A 16053-nucleotide genomic window follows, 5' to 3' on the forward strand; every position below is an offset into this window, starting at 1 on the left:
CAGTACCACAAGTAAAGCTTGCAAAAGCACGAGCTGCTTGGAAAAAAGAAACAATTACTACAGCTTTGCAGTGCAGGCAAATTGAGTGTAAAAGTGAAAGTTTAACAACAGAGCTTTGCATGTCATGACCTTTGCTGAAACTTTCTAGAGACCATAAAGTCCTGTGTGATAACTTGGCATCATTCGTCATAATGTTGGCTGAAGCTAGGTGGCTTGAGCATGGCACAACTTCCAAGTGCTGGTTAGTTTAATACAGGGGCGTCTTCTGTAGAACAACCCGTCTACAAACGACACAAAGAGCGTTCCATGGGTCTTTGACTGGGCGCCCGGAACGTATTTTGGCAGGTAAAAATGATTTCACTCGCAACTCCCATTTAAAGAGAAACTGAAGCGGTCTTGTATTTGAGAAAAAACACTTAAATCGTCTTTATTTGGCCTCCAGGATCATGAATACCAAAATTATATTTCAGATTGATAAGCCAAGTAGCCACAACAGCGCCTTCAAAATAGCGCTGAGACCCTTCCTTCCCGTCGCGTTCAGGCAAGAAGGGAGAGATCTCAACATCTCCGTGCTTTCTGCAAGCCTTACCCGAGCAGTCACAAGCGCTGCACATGTTCCCTCACAAGCGGCATGTGCAAGACAGCTGAAACCTCCAGGTATGACATCACACCCAGTGGTTGTTTTTTAGGTTTTTCTCGCGTCTTTCGATACATTTGGGTCGTATCCTTGCAATATTCAAATTCACATGAGAAAAATACTCTAGAATTCACTTCTAACTCATAATTTTTTTTCAAGAGCCTCTTCACCTTCCTTTTAAATGGTAATTGCTCTTGCAGGATAGGAAAAAAAAATAAAATGCAGCAATCGTTTTTTACTTTGTACAGTAGCTGACACCTTAGGGATTTATATAGACCTTTTTCACAAGGGCGCCACCATCTTGAAATATCGTCATTTCCAGTATAAGCAAAAACATTGTTTTGCCGTCGCCACGCCAATAGAATGCATTTAGGAGATAAGCGTAACCGTCACTGTCATGTTCCTCCGAGGGGACGAGGGCAGGTCAAAAGACAAAGCGACACATAAATAGACAAACAAAAATCAATTTACTCACAAGCACAAAAAAAAGGCAGAACAGAGAACAAAATTATAAGCGGAAGCGAAAGGAAAAAAAAAAATAGAGTGATTAAATAGCTACAGTCACTACAGTCAGTCTCGGTCGTCTTTAAGTGGGAGCTGAGAACACTGACAGTCTTGAGCGTCGATCTTGCTTAGGCCGGAACCAGGCCTTGTTCTTCGATGTTACGGGTGTGGGTCCAAGCTTGCTAGGAGGTCTGGGCCACCCAGCACCGCTTCGATGGTGTCGCTTGACCAACCAGGTACGCGGCCTGGGTTGACAGGAGTGTTGCGAGGACACCCCTTCGCGTCCGTCTTCGAGCTCAAAGTCCGATGCTTTGAGCTTCTGGTGCGAGCAGCAAGCACAACGTCGCTCCGGCTCGATGGCGGCGAGAAGACCTGGAGCGGAGCCAGGGTTCACCAGGAGCGAAGCCTGGTCTGCCGGGAGCGTTGGCGGCTCAACTGCCGCCCTTCAGGTTCAGTCGTCGAATGTCATCTTCTCTCGCGAGCTTATCCTTTTCCTTTGTGCTCGAGCTTTTCCCCTTCTTCATCTTCCACTTTAACCGTCACTTCAGGAACGTGACTGTCGCCCATTCTCGTTTTGTCTCCCCTTTATTTTTTTACTATTTGCAGGTTGAAACGTTTTAATATTTTTTCGTCGCCCATACCGGATATGCCTTCTTGGCGGCCGGGGGCGAGAGTAAGCAGAAAAGGTCTATAGAAGGAGCCTAGTCTTCTCTGCTTCTTCTAAACTTCCCATATATTGCCAGTGAACATTTGTTCATACAAGCACTTTGGGCCCTTACCTGATGTTATAACAAGATATAAAATAGCAAAGCCTCTTCAACATGCTGGCATTTTTCAGTAGAACAAGGGAGCAGATATACTTCACTGCCCCCGTTGCTCAAATTACTCTGGAATTAATCGAGCTCAACGTGCCAAAAAGTATTTTTATACAACAGTTTTTTCTTTTTTATGACGAGTTTTATAGAAACATTATAGGAAAGTACTTGTGTTTTACTGATATCTCCGGAAGGCAAGAAGGCAGAGCTCAAAGCTTCATATTTGGAAGCAATAGACCGATTGCACCGGCCAGTTTGGCTATGCCACCGCTGCCGCAATCCATGGAGGGAACAGTCTTTCTGCATGTGATCGAACCTCGCTGAAGCTCTGCGCGTGTAGAACAGGAGACGGGACCAGGTGTCTCAAACACTGCCGCCTACCTCTTGTGCACTAAAGTTATGGCGGCTTCACACATGCGCGGGATGCTTGGTGAGATCGGTGTATTGTTCCTGGCGAGTGGAAGTTTGTGCAGTCGATTCTTGGTCTGTGACCAAGAAGCTCGCGCTTGCAGCCTCGTAGCGAGATCTTTGTACTGGCAATTAACGTGAGAAAGAGCCGAGAAGCAAAAATTAAGACAAACAATGCAAAAAGAGGCATAGAATAGTTTAAAATATCTGAACACTTAAGGGCAGAGCTAAGTTTTGAGCAGGAACGAACGGTTGCCACGAGACCGTTACGGCCGTGGGATGCTTGCAGGTCGTGTCTGAGCATGCACACGTTTGAGACCCCTGTTCTGTGATAGCGAAAAACACAAATTGTAGTTATTTCATTTCCATCTTTGCACTGGTACTGACTGAGGGTACCGAAGGCAGGTCAACAGCTATAATCACCGACAGACTGAGAAGGAAGGGGATGTCTTTTAGTTTCCCCACCTCCAGCGTAAGCCTCCTACCCTCGGTAATACTTGGGGGCCTTGTTAAGTTCCCGTGTGCATGCGCAGCCAAAGCACGGCAAAAGGCAACGGGCGCGTTTGCTGGAGGTTAGGTATCGGAAAGAGACATTCTGCCGTTCTTGTTCTGTCGGCGACATGAGTAATTTTAGCCGACGGGTGCCACTAAGCTGCCGCTAAGCATTTTCATTCTTTCTTTCTGCATGTTCTCCATTGAGGTGTGGCACATACGTTGCTGGAGCTGCAAACGTTTTGCACCATACCATGTCTGCGGAGGTGCATGGTGGTCGGCATTTTTGCCAACTCGCAAAGCATGCTTGAAAGTGTCAAAATGGAGAAGTTGCCTTCGCAATTTGCGAACAGACAATGTTTCTGACAACGAGAAAGGCGCCAGGTTGTACAACGTATAGCATTTTATTTCTTTGCACTGTGTCGTAAATAGATTGGTCCCAAAGCAAAAGTGGAGTGAAGCTCGATATGGCAGTTGCAACACCCACAAGCTCTGTGCGGAATCGCATATGTATGCCTTGTACTAGAATTCTGTGAGATCAGTCCGGACGGTCACGTGTAACTTTTGCGACGACCGTCCGAGTTCTTCGAAAAATGAATGCGGAAGTAAAAACCATAGAAGGATCCATTATTGCAACCTTAAGATGGGGAAGCAACTATGCGACTCATAGTCCGTAGCACACATCTTTCTCGGAGCAAATGAGAAACGTGCAAACCACACGCGGAATGCAAGAATGGCAGTGCATGTGACTTGGAAAGGTAAAAAGCTCCCAGCGACATTTCAGCATGGTCTCAATGTAGGAACTGCTTCCGCTGACAACCAAGCTGCCGTCTGTTCATTTCAGGGGCGAGCTCCACAGGGAGGAAATGCCTTGAGTCAGGAACACGTAGGAAATGAAGTAGCCCAGAGACAAAGCTGCAATCAGGACCGCCAACATTTTGCCAATTTCCTGCAACACGAACAAATACAATTTGTTAGGCTGAGGTAGATTTTACGAGTGCCCATGTGCAACAACGTCGTATGTGAAAAAAAGGTTTCTCGAGCAAGATGAGTTAGTGTTTAAAGAACTGGACAGAGCAGTCCAGTCAGTCATGGTGATGCAAAAGCATGTCTTAGGATATAAAAATACTAGGCATGAGGAAATATTTGAAACTTTGAATATGAATCGAATATTATGAATTTAATATTCATATTTGATTTGTAAACCAAGTCTTCTATATTTTTAAAATATTCGAAATGCTACGAATGTTCGCAAGTAATCGAATAATCGAGAACACATTTGCAAGCACAAGTTCTCTCGGTTGCAGTGAGCGAGGCACACAGAGACAGCTACCGCATCCCCTATTGAATGGTCTGTGCTTTGCACTCAGACCTTCCAGTCAGCGATGGAGTAATCTGTGGCTTTAGCATTCTTATTTTGACTATTTAACCCGTCGTTCGACTGATTTTACAACTATACTATTGTGCATCTGGTATGGCACTACTTTGTTCGCCCGTACTACGGCGGACGAAGATGAGTGCAGCGAACAGTCTGCGGAATGAAGGGGAGACGGCGCCAAGCCGAAGAAGGGAGGGGGGGCACCATTTGGAAATTCTTTGCGGGGGTGATGGCATCAATGGTGCAATGCACGACATGCGACTCGACACTTCACAATACCGAGAAGTAGCGCAACGCCCCCCTGTTAACCATTTAAAACTGGATCCAGCCTTGATGAGATATTATTGAGAAATTGCTGCGGGTATGTCAGGAAAAGATCAACCAATGCTGACAGACTTTATGTGCCGTAGCAAGCTCCTGCCAGAGCAGGCAATGCAAACTCTAAATACCTTTTTATTCTCGTCAACACAGCTGGGGTGTTTCAACATGTGAAAATAAAAATGCTGTTCTGAATACATGCATCTGCCTTTGACTATTCAACATTTGATACAATTTTCAAAACTAACTATTCATATTCTAGAAAATAAATAATATTCACACACCCCTAGTAAACACATTGTGAATGGAGGTAAAAATGCACTGTAGAAGCAACCAGGTTTGCAGACATTCAATTGCTGCACGTGGTCACTAAGCAGTCATACTAGACTGGCTGCATTGCCCCCTTACATATGAGATACGGGGGCCACTGTATATGGCAGCATAAGCTCTAAGAGACAAAACTAGATGCACAATATTAGAAGCAATAGTAGTACTCTCATTTTGGTCCTGAAAATGACTTACAATGAGATTCCTAGAAGCCCCTTGTGACTATTTTATTAAACTTAATTGCTTCTTTAACCCAAGCATGTTGATTTAAGTCTGGGACATGGAATAGCAATGAGAATATAGGCAAAGATTATTCAACTTAGACAGAGAAGTGATACCAATGCAAACTCAAGCCTATCATGAAGTTACAGAAGCAAGGTGTCTAACGACTGGAAAAACTGGGAATTGTCAGGGAAATTTTAATTGCCGGGAAAGATCAGGGAATTGTCAGGGTTATTATCAAAAACTGAGCCCTGTCAGGGAAAATGAGCCGGAAACGCCATCGAGTTCACTGAGCAAAGGCTCGACGACTTGGGGGCAGAAAAATAGGCAATAAATTCTGCTTAAAGTGGAGCGCAGGCCCTGCTCACCCGATGTAGAGTATGCTACCTGATGCAAAGGGAAGAGCCGACAAATCCAATCCAAACCTTAAAATGGATTGAATTGGAATGAGGGCACAACACTAGGCTAGATTAAGTTAAAGCTACTAGATTTAGTAACCATTGAAGAAGCCGCAGACCGTAATTTAATCCAAACCTTAAGTCGAAAGTGAGCATCTGGCGGCCATGCGGCCATCCTGCCATTTGGTTATTGACGTGTGTGGTTGAGCGTCGTGTTTTGATTGTGTTTCCGGAAGTGGCCTCTTCGCTGACGATGTCGGCGGCAAGAAAGTGCTCGTTTCTCCGTGGTGGATGAACCCGAATATTTCGGAATATGCAAGTTGGATTAAGCTCGTGCAAAATGAGCGTCGTGTTTTGATTGTGTTTCCGGAAGTGGCCTCTTCGCTGGCGATGTCAGCGGCAAGAAAGTGCTCGTTTCTCTGAGGCGGATGAACCCGAATATTTCGGAATATGCAAGTTGGATTAAGCTCGTGCAAAATGACCCTCGCAGTGCTCGATGCTCAATGCTTTGTGTTGTAATGGTCTCGTATACTTAACTGCCTCTACAGTGGTCAGGGAATTTCACCTGAAATTGTCAGGGAAAACCCGGAAAAGTCAGGGAATTTCAATATAATAATTTGCCAGACACCCTGCAGAAGAAAGTTCTGACGATTACGAATTTTGTAGCTGTTGGTACCCATTCAGAACCATGTTAAAATTGAATGATGCCTGTGCTAAGCTTGCAGCACCATCACCTAGTGCTATTGGTTAGCAAATTAATACGTAACCAGGCTCACTTCCCTCCTGGTATATTTAGTTCACAAAAGACTAATTCCTGCTTCATTTCAGAAAGTCCCAACATTCCATAACGACTATGGCCAGCAGCAAATAGAACATATTGGTACCAAAGTATGGAATAATATTCCATTGAATATTTATATTCCTTTAACAAAAACACTACACCTAAAAAAATTTGTTTTCTTGTCATAAGTAACCCAAATGTGAGTGGAATACTTATCCCACCATCAGCAAACATTAGCAAAAGTGTAAGAAAGGTTAACATTTACTTTATTACGCAGCATTTACAGATGAAGCAATCAAACTTCATACATTTACTACGTCACAAAACATGTAATTCATCAAAACAATGCTTCGTTGCTTTGACAATGTTTATAGACCGCGCCAATTTCAATGTTTGTCACAATTTTGACATTTATTTGTGGGCGCCTCGAGTTGTAAGGGTTCATATTAGTATTTCTTTTTGATGGCTTTGTCACTAGCTTTTGGCTATGGATCAGAGTCTGTGTATCTGTACCCTTTCGCCTGGAATAATAAAGTTTGAAACTTTACACCTTCGGAGGGCAGAGTATTGGCAGGAAGAGCAGACTAGAGCCACCAAACAAGCTACGCTCGAAGTTCTTGCACTCCATCCCCGACAGTCTTGCAAGCACCACCATTCGGTTGCTCAGTGCAGAGAGGGCGCCGACGGTTACAGTTAAAAAAATGCTTCTTCCTGAGCACCGGGCGCTGCAATGGGAAGCTCGGGCTAAATTTTTTTTACTATGTTGTGGACCGTTATTGAGGATCTGCGACACCTAAAGGGGGCACAGCGCTCCTCCTTAGCAGCTGGTTGGCGGCATCCACATTGCGTTGCATAGTGAAACGCTGCCCGCTCCAACCTATTCTATTCGACCCGTGGGGTCCTGGGAGTAAAGGTTCCTTCGCTTTGTTGTTCGGTCGACAATGGATGTTTCGTCGCTGCTGGGCGTAAATGTTCTTTTGCTTCGTTGTTCGGTCGACGATGGATGTTTCGTCGCTGCTGGGCGTCGCTCGTTGAAAAGCTTCCGGACGTCCAGCAATTCTGCTCACACCTGTGACTTCGCTGGCAGACCACCAAACCGCTCAGACGCTCGTAAAGGTGAAAAGTAATTTAATAGAAAATTCAGGACTATCAATCGGACAAGGTTTCAGAAATAGTACGGTGCCAGATATCGGCGCACTTGTTGCCGGAGTGTGGGTTAGGAGGGTGTTGCTGAGAACGTCTCTCTCCGCTCCCAGTTCCAGACTGACTCATTCCGTGGGAAAAGACCAAAGCAAACCTCTCAAACCCAAGCCAGCGAAACGAACCAAAGCAAGCTTCTAAAAGCGAAGCAAGCAACAACAAAATCAAAGCAAACTTCTAAAAGCGAAGCAAGCGACAACAGAACCAGAGCAAGTGGGAAATGAGTTTTCAAAGAATACATTAACAAGGTCCCGCTTCTTTGCAGTGGGGTCCGGGGAGCCGCGGAGGGGTCGCTCTGGTGAGGCGAGGCCAGCCCCGCTCCCCGGTCATAACTCGCACGGACGGTCCCCAGGTTCCAGATGGCCCCCGCACCCTAGTTATATGACACCGGACAAAAGGCGCATCTTTGAAAAAAAGCCTGTTGGTCCGAGCCAATAGACTACTTCCATAAAGCCCTGCATGCAACACGGCGCGCGTTGCACTCTGGGAACTAGTTGGCCAGGGAGGAGGGTGGCATGGTTTCGGTTTCGATCGACACGTCGACAAGAGTTTGTTTTCTGGTCCCGAGAGCGTCATTTGTGGTCTCTAAACTAACCTAAATGGTCATGCCTCGAAGCTTTAGCACAATCCCGAGACGTATAGCTTGTCTTAACACATGCTTGTCGTATTTTTGTACTTGAGCCTTCCTGTTAGCGTTCCAATCGAGGTATGTGGACGAGCCAGTGCTGGGAATCTCGACGCTGCGAAGCTCGGGTGCTCGGAGATCTTGCTTGTGTACGAATCAACAAGCTGTAGCAACCAATAAGTATGCATATATCGAGCTCGCACCTTTACATTAGTGCTGTTGACCGGGAAGTTTGCTTCGTGCGTCCATAGGCGAAATATTACTTTTTGCAATTACTGTTTATTTTAATGTGCCTGAGTACGCGAGGTAAAACTCGGAGGTGCCATTGAAAAGCTCAATTTTAACACACTTATCTCTTATCTGTACTGACCCGCAGCACTGCACGAAGTGAAGTCCCCCCCACCCACTTGCATTCCACTAATATTCAACATCGCGTATGCGCATAAAGCTATCCTGCAATCATATAGGCAAATTCGCGCATACAGGCCGTTTTAAGAATGCAAAAGTCGAGCACTTGTGTGAAGAATGTCGCACCATTCGCCGGTAGTGCGTCAGACGGGCATGAACCCCTATGCGCACCGCACTGGGGTTCATGCATGCCCGTCCGGCGCACGGTGCGACATTCTTCAGACAAGTGCTCGAACGAATTCAAAGCGCATTTGACGGCTGCTAATGGCCATAATATTTGTTATGTGTTTGCTTTCTTCCTGCCTGAGTATGCCGAGATAATTTCAGACACACCGTTCCCGGCACAGATCTCGGGCGTCAGTAAAAGCTCGTCCAAAAAGGCTTAGCGAGGAGTAGGGGACGCTTGTTATGGCCTCCGTCGTAGCTAGCCGATCTCAGCGTTTGCGAAAAGTTAATCTTTTATCAGCATAAAATTCTAGTGGGAGATATATGATGACACGAGGAAGACATCATAGTAACTTTTGTGCAGTAGTGAGGTCGAATTTATTGCGTTTTCTTACAAGTTTATGCGTCAACGCTGGGTTCAGCTTTGATACTCCTGTGAGGATGCGGCTTGCTTTTCGCCCAATGAAGTAACGAGAAGCAGACATTTGGCAAACAAAATGCGTGTAAGGATCCAGACGAACAAATTTCAGTTGTAGTTCACTAGTACTAGACGGGATTACTGACATTGAGCTCAAAGATGCACTCCTGGGGTGAGGTGACTAAGCCACGACTTACTACGTTCGCATACGCACGCACAATATCCGGTGTTTCGGGAACCAAGGAAAGTGCCCCGGTCTTCGTTTTGTATCGCTCGAGAATGAGTGTATTGTACGTTCTTGAAAAGTCAGATAATCGAAAACGCAAGCAGCGCGTTCGGTCGCGGCGTGATAGCATGAGATGAAGCTGCTCAGTCGAAACCGAAACTGAGTGGCCAACTAGTTCCCAGAGTGCACTGCGTGGTATTTCGCCGCGATGGGGCGCGTCGGTTTTGGAAGAAGTCCATTTCGTTCTTTGGCATTTCGCCGCTTAATATAACATGGAACAATCTTAAACGAAAATAAATGGCGTTTTGCCACACTACCTTACACCGGGGTCCCGCGACCGCGCTTCTCCATCTAGCTCCGGAGTAAAGATTTGGCACCTTAGCATTCGAAACCTACCCTCCATCCAGCGTCGCTCTGTATGTGTTTTTTGCTTGCGACTTGCGGGAGTTGCTCAAAGCCCGGGTTCAATTGTGTGTCCCGCAGCTGCAAGTGGCAACGGCGGCGACATGTCGTCGTTTTTTTACTTAAATATATACCTGAGCTGGAAGATGCACGTACGAAGTAATTGTGTTTTCGACGGTTGTGAAATTGCCACGGGACGACATTCACTGGTGCCAGTAATCGATAAAATCTATGCGAGAAGCATTTTTCATTACTCTTTTTACTGGATTGCTTTTTGCTTGCCAACAGATTGAGTAGCCATAGTGAAGTTCAGACGATTGAGGATGCCTTTCGCTGGCGCACAGAAGGGATCCGTGTTCTTAATATTCAGGTCTTGCATGGAAAAACTTAGCACCGACTATGCGCCCCAAACGTTTTGTATACAGCAATGTGCTTGGATAAGCGGATATTAATTATAAACTAAGGCTGGCCACTACGCCGGATCTCTATGCCAGTCTAGTTGTGGTTTATGCGAAACGCCTCGTCTAGGAGCCGCACTGTGGCGCTACCCAGTCTTGTCGCACGCTTCCAATAACATTTCTGAAGGACAGGAAAGCATTTTCTGCAACTTTAACAAAGCTTTGGACGACTGGCAATTATAATTTTAAACCCCAAGGTGGTCGAAATGTCTCTACTCTGAAGCGTAGCCTATTTTGTGACTCTAGAGCAGACGAAGGCCAAATCCCGTTTGAGAGCGTTCGGCAACCCTCGGCACGGTCGGGTGTCACGGGATTTGAGCCAGCTCAAACTGCCTCCAAGGTTAATGCATGCAATCCTTTCTGACCAATCGTGGAGAGAGGCGGCACAATGAAAAGCTTGTTACTTTTGCAGGGAAAGTTGCCTCACACAGTGACTCTAAAGGCCCGTTCACACTCTTGCGACCGAGTACGACTGAGAGAGACGAGATCTCTTACAACTTCTTAAATGTTTCTAGAATGAGGGAACACACTGACATTGTGGCGCCATCTATGCGGTGACCCTAGAACTGCATTTCACAAAAGCGAAGGTTTTGCGGGATTTCCGAGGTCAAATGTGCGTAATACCCATAGAAAGGCTCGTTTATAACATTGACAAAAGTTTTTCGAGCCAAAAAAGAAAGGATATTGCGCGAGAAATAAAAAAAAATATGCCGGACCGCCGAGTTTACACTGCTTCCCAATAGATGGCGCCAGTGTGTTCTCTGGTTTAAGAAGTTTTAAGGAACCCAGGTTTAAGAGGTCGCAAGCAGTCGCAAGAGTGTGAACGGGCCTTAAGTCTAAAGACTCTAGTCCTTCGAAGCTTGCACATAGATGGCTTTTTTTTGCTCTCGTACATGGCCTGCTCGTGATGTCGAAGCACCATGCCGGCGGTCATTCGCACTTGTTCGCGCCGAAAAAATTAAAAAAATTCGGTGGTGCGGAACATGTGCTGCGAATGGTATGCGCTCGGCAGCAAGGTGACCGCAATAACTGCTCTGAAACAAATGAAAAAGAAAAAAAAAAAGGATGGGAAAGGAAAAGATTTTTAGCCCTGCTGAGGATGAGTTAGCACATTTGCCTCCCGTGTCTCGTTAACCCTTTTAAGGTTGTTTTTTTTTTCTCCGAAAGATGTTTCCCAGTGGTCGGGCTTTGTTTCCCAAGGATAGTGTAAAGAAACAGTCAATGCACAGGTTTTTTTCTTATTTATCTAGCAGGAACACACACAGTACTTGCAAGCCATTCAGCTTTAGAAACGTCAAACGGATATATCGAAGGTGAAAACTTTCCTTTCATTTCGTTTCGTTTCGGCACATCCTCTTCTACGACATTCCGGTGGTTTCAGATTTCGAACCGGAGGTACATCACAGAGCTTCTTTGTTAGATGGTAAGTTCGCGTTCTTTGAATTCGATTATGAGTAGCAATAAATGAATTAATCGAAAGAGCCAGCGCTCCAATTTCCACTACTGCCAAAGCAGCCAACATGCGAAGCGATCCATCTCTTTGCATAGTATTACGTGTGCAGAGCGTCCAACCTGAAAACCATAAATAACACTGCGCAAATATAAAGTTTCTAGTTCGCCAAAAACAAAACAAATGGCAACACCTCCTGCGATGCACACGGTTTCGCATTCAGGTGGGCGCTTTAAACTGTGTAATCGCCACCACACATGTACGGTGGCGACTGTCAAAGGGCTGATGTTTCATTTAAGTCCCTTAATGTAAAAAAAAAATATATATATATATATATATAAAGCAGAAAAGAACAAGAAAGGACCATACACTCCTTGGTCAATAATGGATACTATACAGAAACTGCAAGATGATTGAGCACTGAATGCCTTTGTATAGCAAACAATGCGGCATGGTGAAAACAGCTGCAAGATGAAAAGGACTGCTGCTGTGCAAATTTGAACGCAAGTATCCGAAACAGGTGCGCGCATTGTGCTGTTGTACGCAATGCCTTCACACTTCACGGGGGAATGTATACATCAATCTACCTACCCTGTACGTTTTCGATGTGGTCTTCTTCGACTGCGCTCGCTTCTTCGACTCTTTCAGTTCTGTCCTGGATTTCTTGTAGTCCTGTTTTCCTGCCAAAAGGTTATCATGGCTAATCAAACGGGAACTGAAACAGTTGCGAAGGTTTGTTGAAGCGCCAAAGAAAGGGTCCTTGAGCAATTCGAAACATAAAACATCCTTTCAGAAATTAAAAGCAAAGAAGTTACACAGTATGACGCTGGTGTGAACTATCTCCACACTTCATATGAGTTGAAGCCCACTCATAAGCCAAGGCATGCTCAGATGTCACTCTCATTATTATTTAGTTACATACAATTCGAGTGCCACACAATATAGTTTTGGCATTAAGCCTAAGCAGTGAATACCTCCAGGCCCACTTGCACACATGCTTAGTCTGCTTTTGTCAAAAATTGACTACCAAATTTCAAAAATATTAGGCAGGCCCAAAAATACGATGTCAAAGATGTCTGACAGAGTTTAATTACTAAGAAGCCTTTTAACTATAGTCACTGACAGCATAAAGAATGCAAGGAGTGGCTCACTGTGTTTATGTTTTTTGCTTCATGATTCATTCTTCGTTGTTAAAGGTCGCAAAGAAATTGAACTACTTACCTATAGTCTTCCTATAATGGTCGACAGGTGGCTGGTAGCTGAAGGAATCCTTCTTTCCTTTGCTCAAGCCGCGGTCCCTTCCCATGTTGGATTAAAAGATATTAGGACCTGAGGAGACAAAACAATACAATAGCCTTCTTATCCTCCTTCAAATCATAAATGACGAAACCTTCATAGGTAAAACTAACAATCTCGGTTGGGACACATCCAGAGCCACATGAAGTAGCCACGAAAGACTACCAACAAAATATCAAAATAACATAATTTTTAAATAGTAGTGTTTTGCCACGGGCAGTGTCTCAATGGAATCGTTTCGTTTGCCAGAGAGCATTGTTCACTCGATGTATGTAGATTCATTCGCAAATGCATTTAACTGTTATCTTGCATGATTTGTGCATACTATTGGCTTTACGATAAGGAAAGAGGGACATTGAAGACAAACAGACAAGACAGGCTTTCCCCATAAATTATAATACCAGGCACTTGTGAGAAATCCGAACCCGGCTTTTTGCTCCGCAAAAATAAACTAGGCGTCGCAGTGAGCTCAAACTCCGTCAGAACAGAGCCCCAGCCGTTCGAGCAAGATGTCAAAGTTTCAGTACCAATTGTTATCTTATTCAAAAGTTATTAATGATTGTCTTAAATTTCCAATAAGAAAATGGGGCCCATTTTTGCCCGTTTGTGGTTTCTGGCACCATAGAGCTCTATGTATTCGAGAGCACCGTCAGCTGCCATTTTTCATTGAAATTTTTATAAAATCGTTTTCTAACTTTTGAATAAGATACCAGTTTGTGCTGAAACTTTGGCATCTTGCTCAAACGGCTGGGGCTACGTTTTGATAGAGTTGGAGCTCCCTGCAATGTCTAGTTTATTTTTGCGGTGCGAAAAGCCGGTTTCGGATTTCTCACAAACGCCCGTTTCAACTTTTCTTAACTGCCCACCCTATTTCTTTTTTAATACGTCACGTGAACACTGCGTATTATGTTCTCTTGTGACTTATACCTGTATTTTCATCTGTAGTCCAATGGTGTTCACCCTTTGATCTATAAAATTTGCACCACCTTACTGATTGTTCTTACACTGCATCATCAACTAACGTACGAGTCAAACTTTGTAACCATAATAAACGGATAAATAATCACATGCAATTGCAGCGAAGAATTCGATTGCAACTTTCAATTTCGATAAATGGCCGACGAACACGAAAATAATTTCCCTTATCTGCCCTTTTCATACAAGCAATCTGCATGTGGGCTTGATTCCGTGATCGGAGTTTTCACTGCAAGCAACGGTAGTAACTGTTCCGTCGACACAACTGACAACTGAACGACTGTTGGCGCGAATCTCAATGAACTTGCGAGCGCTAATGAAAAATTACAGATCGCTATTTGGGCGTGTACTCACGACCGTTCAAGAGGTTTCGGACGTGAGCTGTCTCGCCACTGCGATGTTTGTAGAAAGCAAAAAGAAAGATACGGAAAGAGCAGGAAAGAGGCACATCAGCGACTTGCTCGGGTTATCTTTCGCGGTCTCGGCCGGGTTGTCGCGTTCGCGGTGACGACACGTGGACAGTATTTCGAGTGGGAATAACAAGAGTGAGCTACTTGCTTGGGAATTTACAGCACCACAGTACTCCGGCGATTTAATACAAGAGGTTCACACCCATCGAGACAGCCTCGGGGAGACGCACGACCGCACGACAGACAGCGCTTTGTTTGTTTACAACACTCGTACACAGCCTAAGCACCAGGGTAGACGGCGGCGCTGCTGTCTGACGGTTTAGCCGTGGGGCAACTGTAGCCGTGGCCTAATGTGTGCGCCATAAAGGTGCGCGCCGGTCAACAACGTTGCGCCGACCAAGGCTGCGTGGGCGTTGAGCGCGGTCTTCACTTATACTAGAATGCCTACAACTTTTCAATCAAAATAATGAGTAACTGCAGGGAAGGCACACACAGCTTCGGATTGAACGAGTTCAGTTTTGTTTACGGGTCATCTGCCACCCGACGATCCAACCTGCTGCAACGCTGCAACCAGCAATTTATTTTGTCGTTTTTGTTTTGTTCTGTTCTCCGATTTTCGATTGCCGGTCGAGCGTTTGATGAAATTCGATTTGCTTCGGTTGTAGTCAAACGCGGAAAGAAAAATATTAAGCGCGGAAAATAATTGTTTTGTGTTTCCTCAATACATTTCACATGAAAGCGCGTGTGATCAGTGCTTGGCAAGTGTTATTTGTGTATAGGCCCCTTGCACTGACGTCACATCGCACACTTTTGAACACCAACTAAGAGGAGGAGAGGGAAGCTGCTTTTGTAAGAATTTTGAGTGGCAGGTTAATCTTCTATAATCTTCTGGGGGGAGAATAGCGACGCCTGTACAAATCCGGGAGGTACAAAGGAGGGTCCTGATAAGAGGGGATCTCCTTCTTTCCCTCTTCTTTGGAGGGCAACGGAAATGACGTTGCACTGACGTCACATCGCACACTTTTGAACACCAACTAAGAGGAGGAGAGGGAAGCTGCTTTTGTAAGAATTTTGAGTGGCAGGTTAATCTTCTATAATCTTCTGGGGGGAGAATAGCGACGCCTGTACAAATCCGGGAGGTACAAAGGAGGGTCCTGATAAGAGGGGATCTCCTTCTTTCCCTCTTCTTTGGAGGGCAACGGAAATGACGTCCTGTGCAAGGAGCCTATTAGCCCCGAGAAGTTCGCGTGGCGCCCCCTTACGGCGAACCGGGGTGACGTCACGGCGAGGAGAGAATTTTTCCCCGACTCGCTCCGCTCGCCCTGTGGAGGCTGTGACGACGCTAGCTGTCGGCGCGCTCGTTTCTATTTCATTTTTTTTAGGCGTGTTTTCCGTAGGAAGTGTAAATTTTTATATGAGCCTTTATTTAGGTATGGCCTGTAGCTACAGGCGAAACTTCAACCAACATTTTAAGCATGCTTGACAGGGCAGGCAACGCATGAATCGCAGCTGGTATATGAAAATAAAGAAATATGGCCACAATTGCAGGAGCATCATTATAATTTACATCTCGCACAATAAATGCTGTCGATGGTCTGAATAAATTGGCCGGCTATGTATACTATTTTTCTTTTGTATCTGTTTTAAACAAGATCGCCGAAGGAGAAAAGCTGCATGCTCCTCGAGCAACATGCTAAATACACTCTGGGCCATGGGGAGAAAAAGTAAGACAGCCCAAGT

General features: G+C 45.2%; 1 protein-coding gene across 7 annotated transcripts; it reads right to left on the reverse strand.

Moving 5' to 3' along the window:
- Positions 1–3241: 3241 nt before the first annotated feature.
- Positions 3242–14621, reverse strand: LOC8023968 (triple QxxK/R motif-containing protein). Of its 7 annotated transcripts, none has more exons than XM_040498527.1 (4): positions 14462–14621; positions 12854–12961; positions 12224–12312; positions 3242–3805 (listed from the first exon to the last, which is right to left on the reverse strand). In XM_040498527.1, the coding sequence occupies exons 2-4, from the start codon at positions 12936–12938 to the stop codon at positions 3692–3694; spliced, it is 288 nt and encodes a 95-aa protein (XP_040354461.1). In that variant the 5' UTR covers positions 12939–12961; positions 14462–14621; the 3' UTR covers positions 3242–3691. The 7 variants fall into 7 exon arrangements, with proteins under 7 accessions (XP_040354461.1, XP_029848691.1, XP_040078698.1 ...); XM_029992831.4 differs by having other exon boundaries at positions 14258–14562; XM_040222764.2 differs by lacking the exon at positions 3242–3805 and adding an exon at positions 7524–7853 and having other exon boundaries at positions 14516–14603.
- Positions 14622–16053: the final 1432 nt, after the last annotated feature.

The sequence above is a fragment of the Ixodes scapularis genome, unplaced genomic scaffold (assembly GCF_016920785.2).
Source record: "Ixodes scapularis isolate PalLabHiFi unplaced genomic scaffold, ASM1692078v2 PGA_scaffold1__304_contigs__length_218370807, whole genome shotgun sequence".
NCBI lineage: Eukaryota > Metazoa > Arthropoda > Arachnida > Ixodida > Ixodidae > Ixodes > Ixodes scapularis.

What these genes read in the sequence shown, in the direction of transcription:
- LOC8023968 (XM_040222764.2), bottom strand. Translation starts at nt 12,938, where the DNA reads ATGGGAAGGGACCGCGGCTTGAGCAAAGGAAAGAAGGATTCCTTCAGC. An exon ending in CCATTATAGGAAGACTATAG is followed by an intron (nt 12,313 to 12,853) that starts GTAAGTAGTTCA and finishes ACCTTTTGGCAG; the next exon opens with GAAAACAGGACTACAAGAAA. An exon ending in CCACATCGAAAACGTACAGG is followed by an intron (nt 7,854 to 12,223) that starts GTAGGTAGATTG and finishes TCATATAACTAG; the next exon opens with GGTGCGGGGGCCATCTGGAA.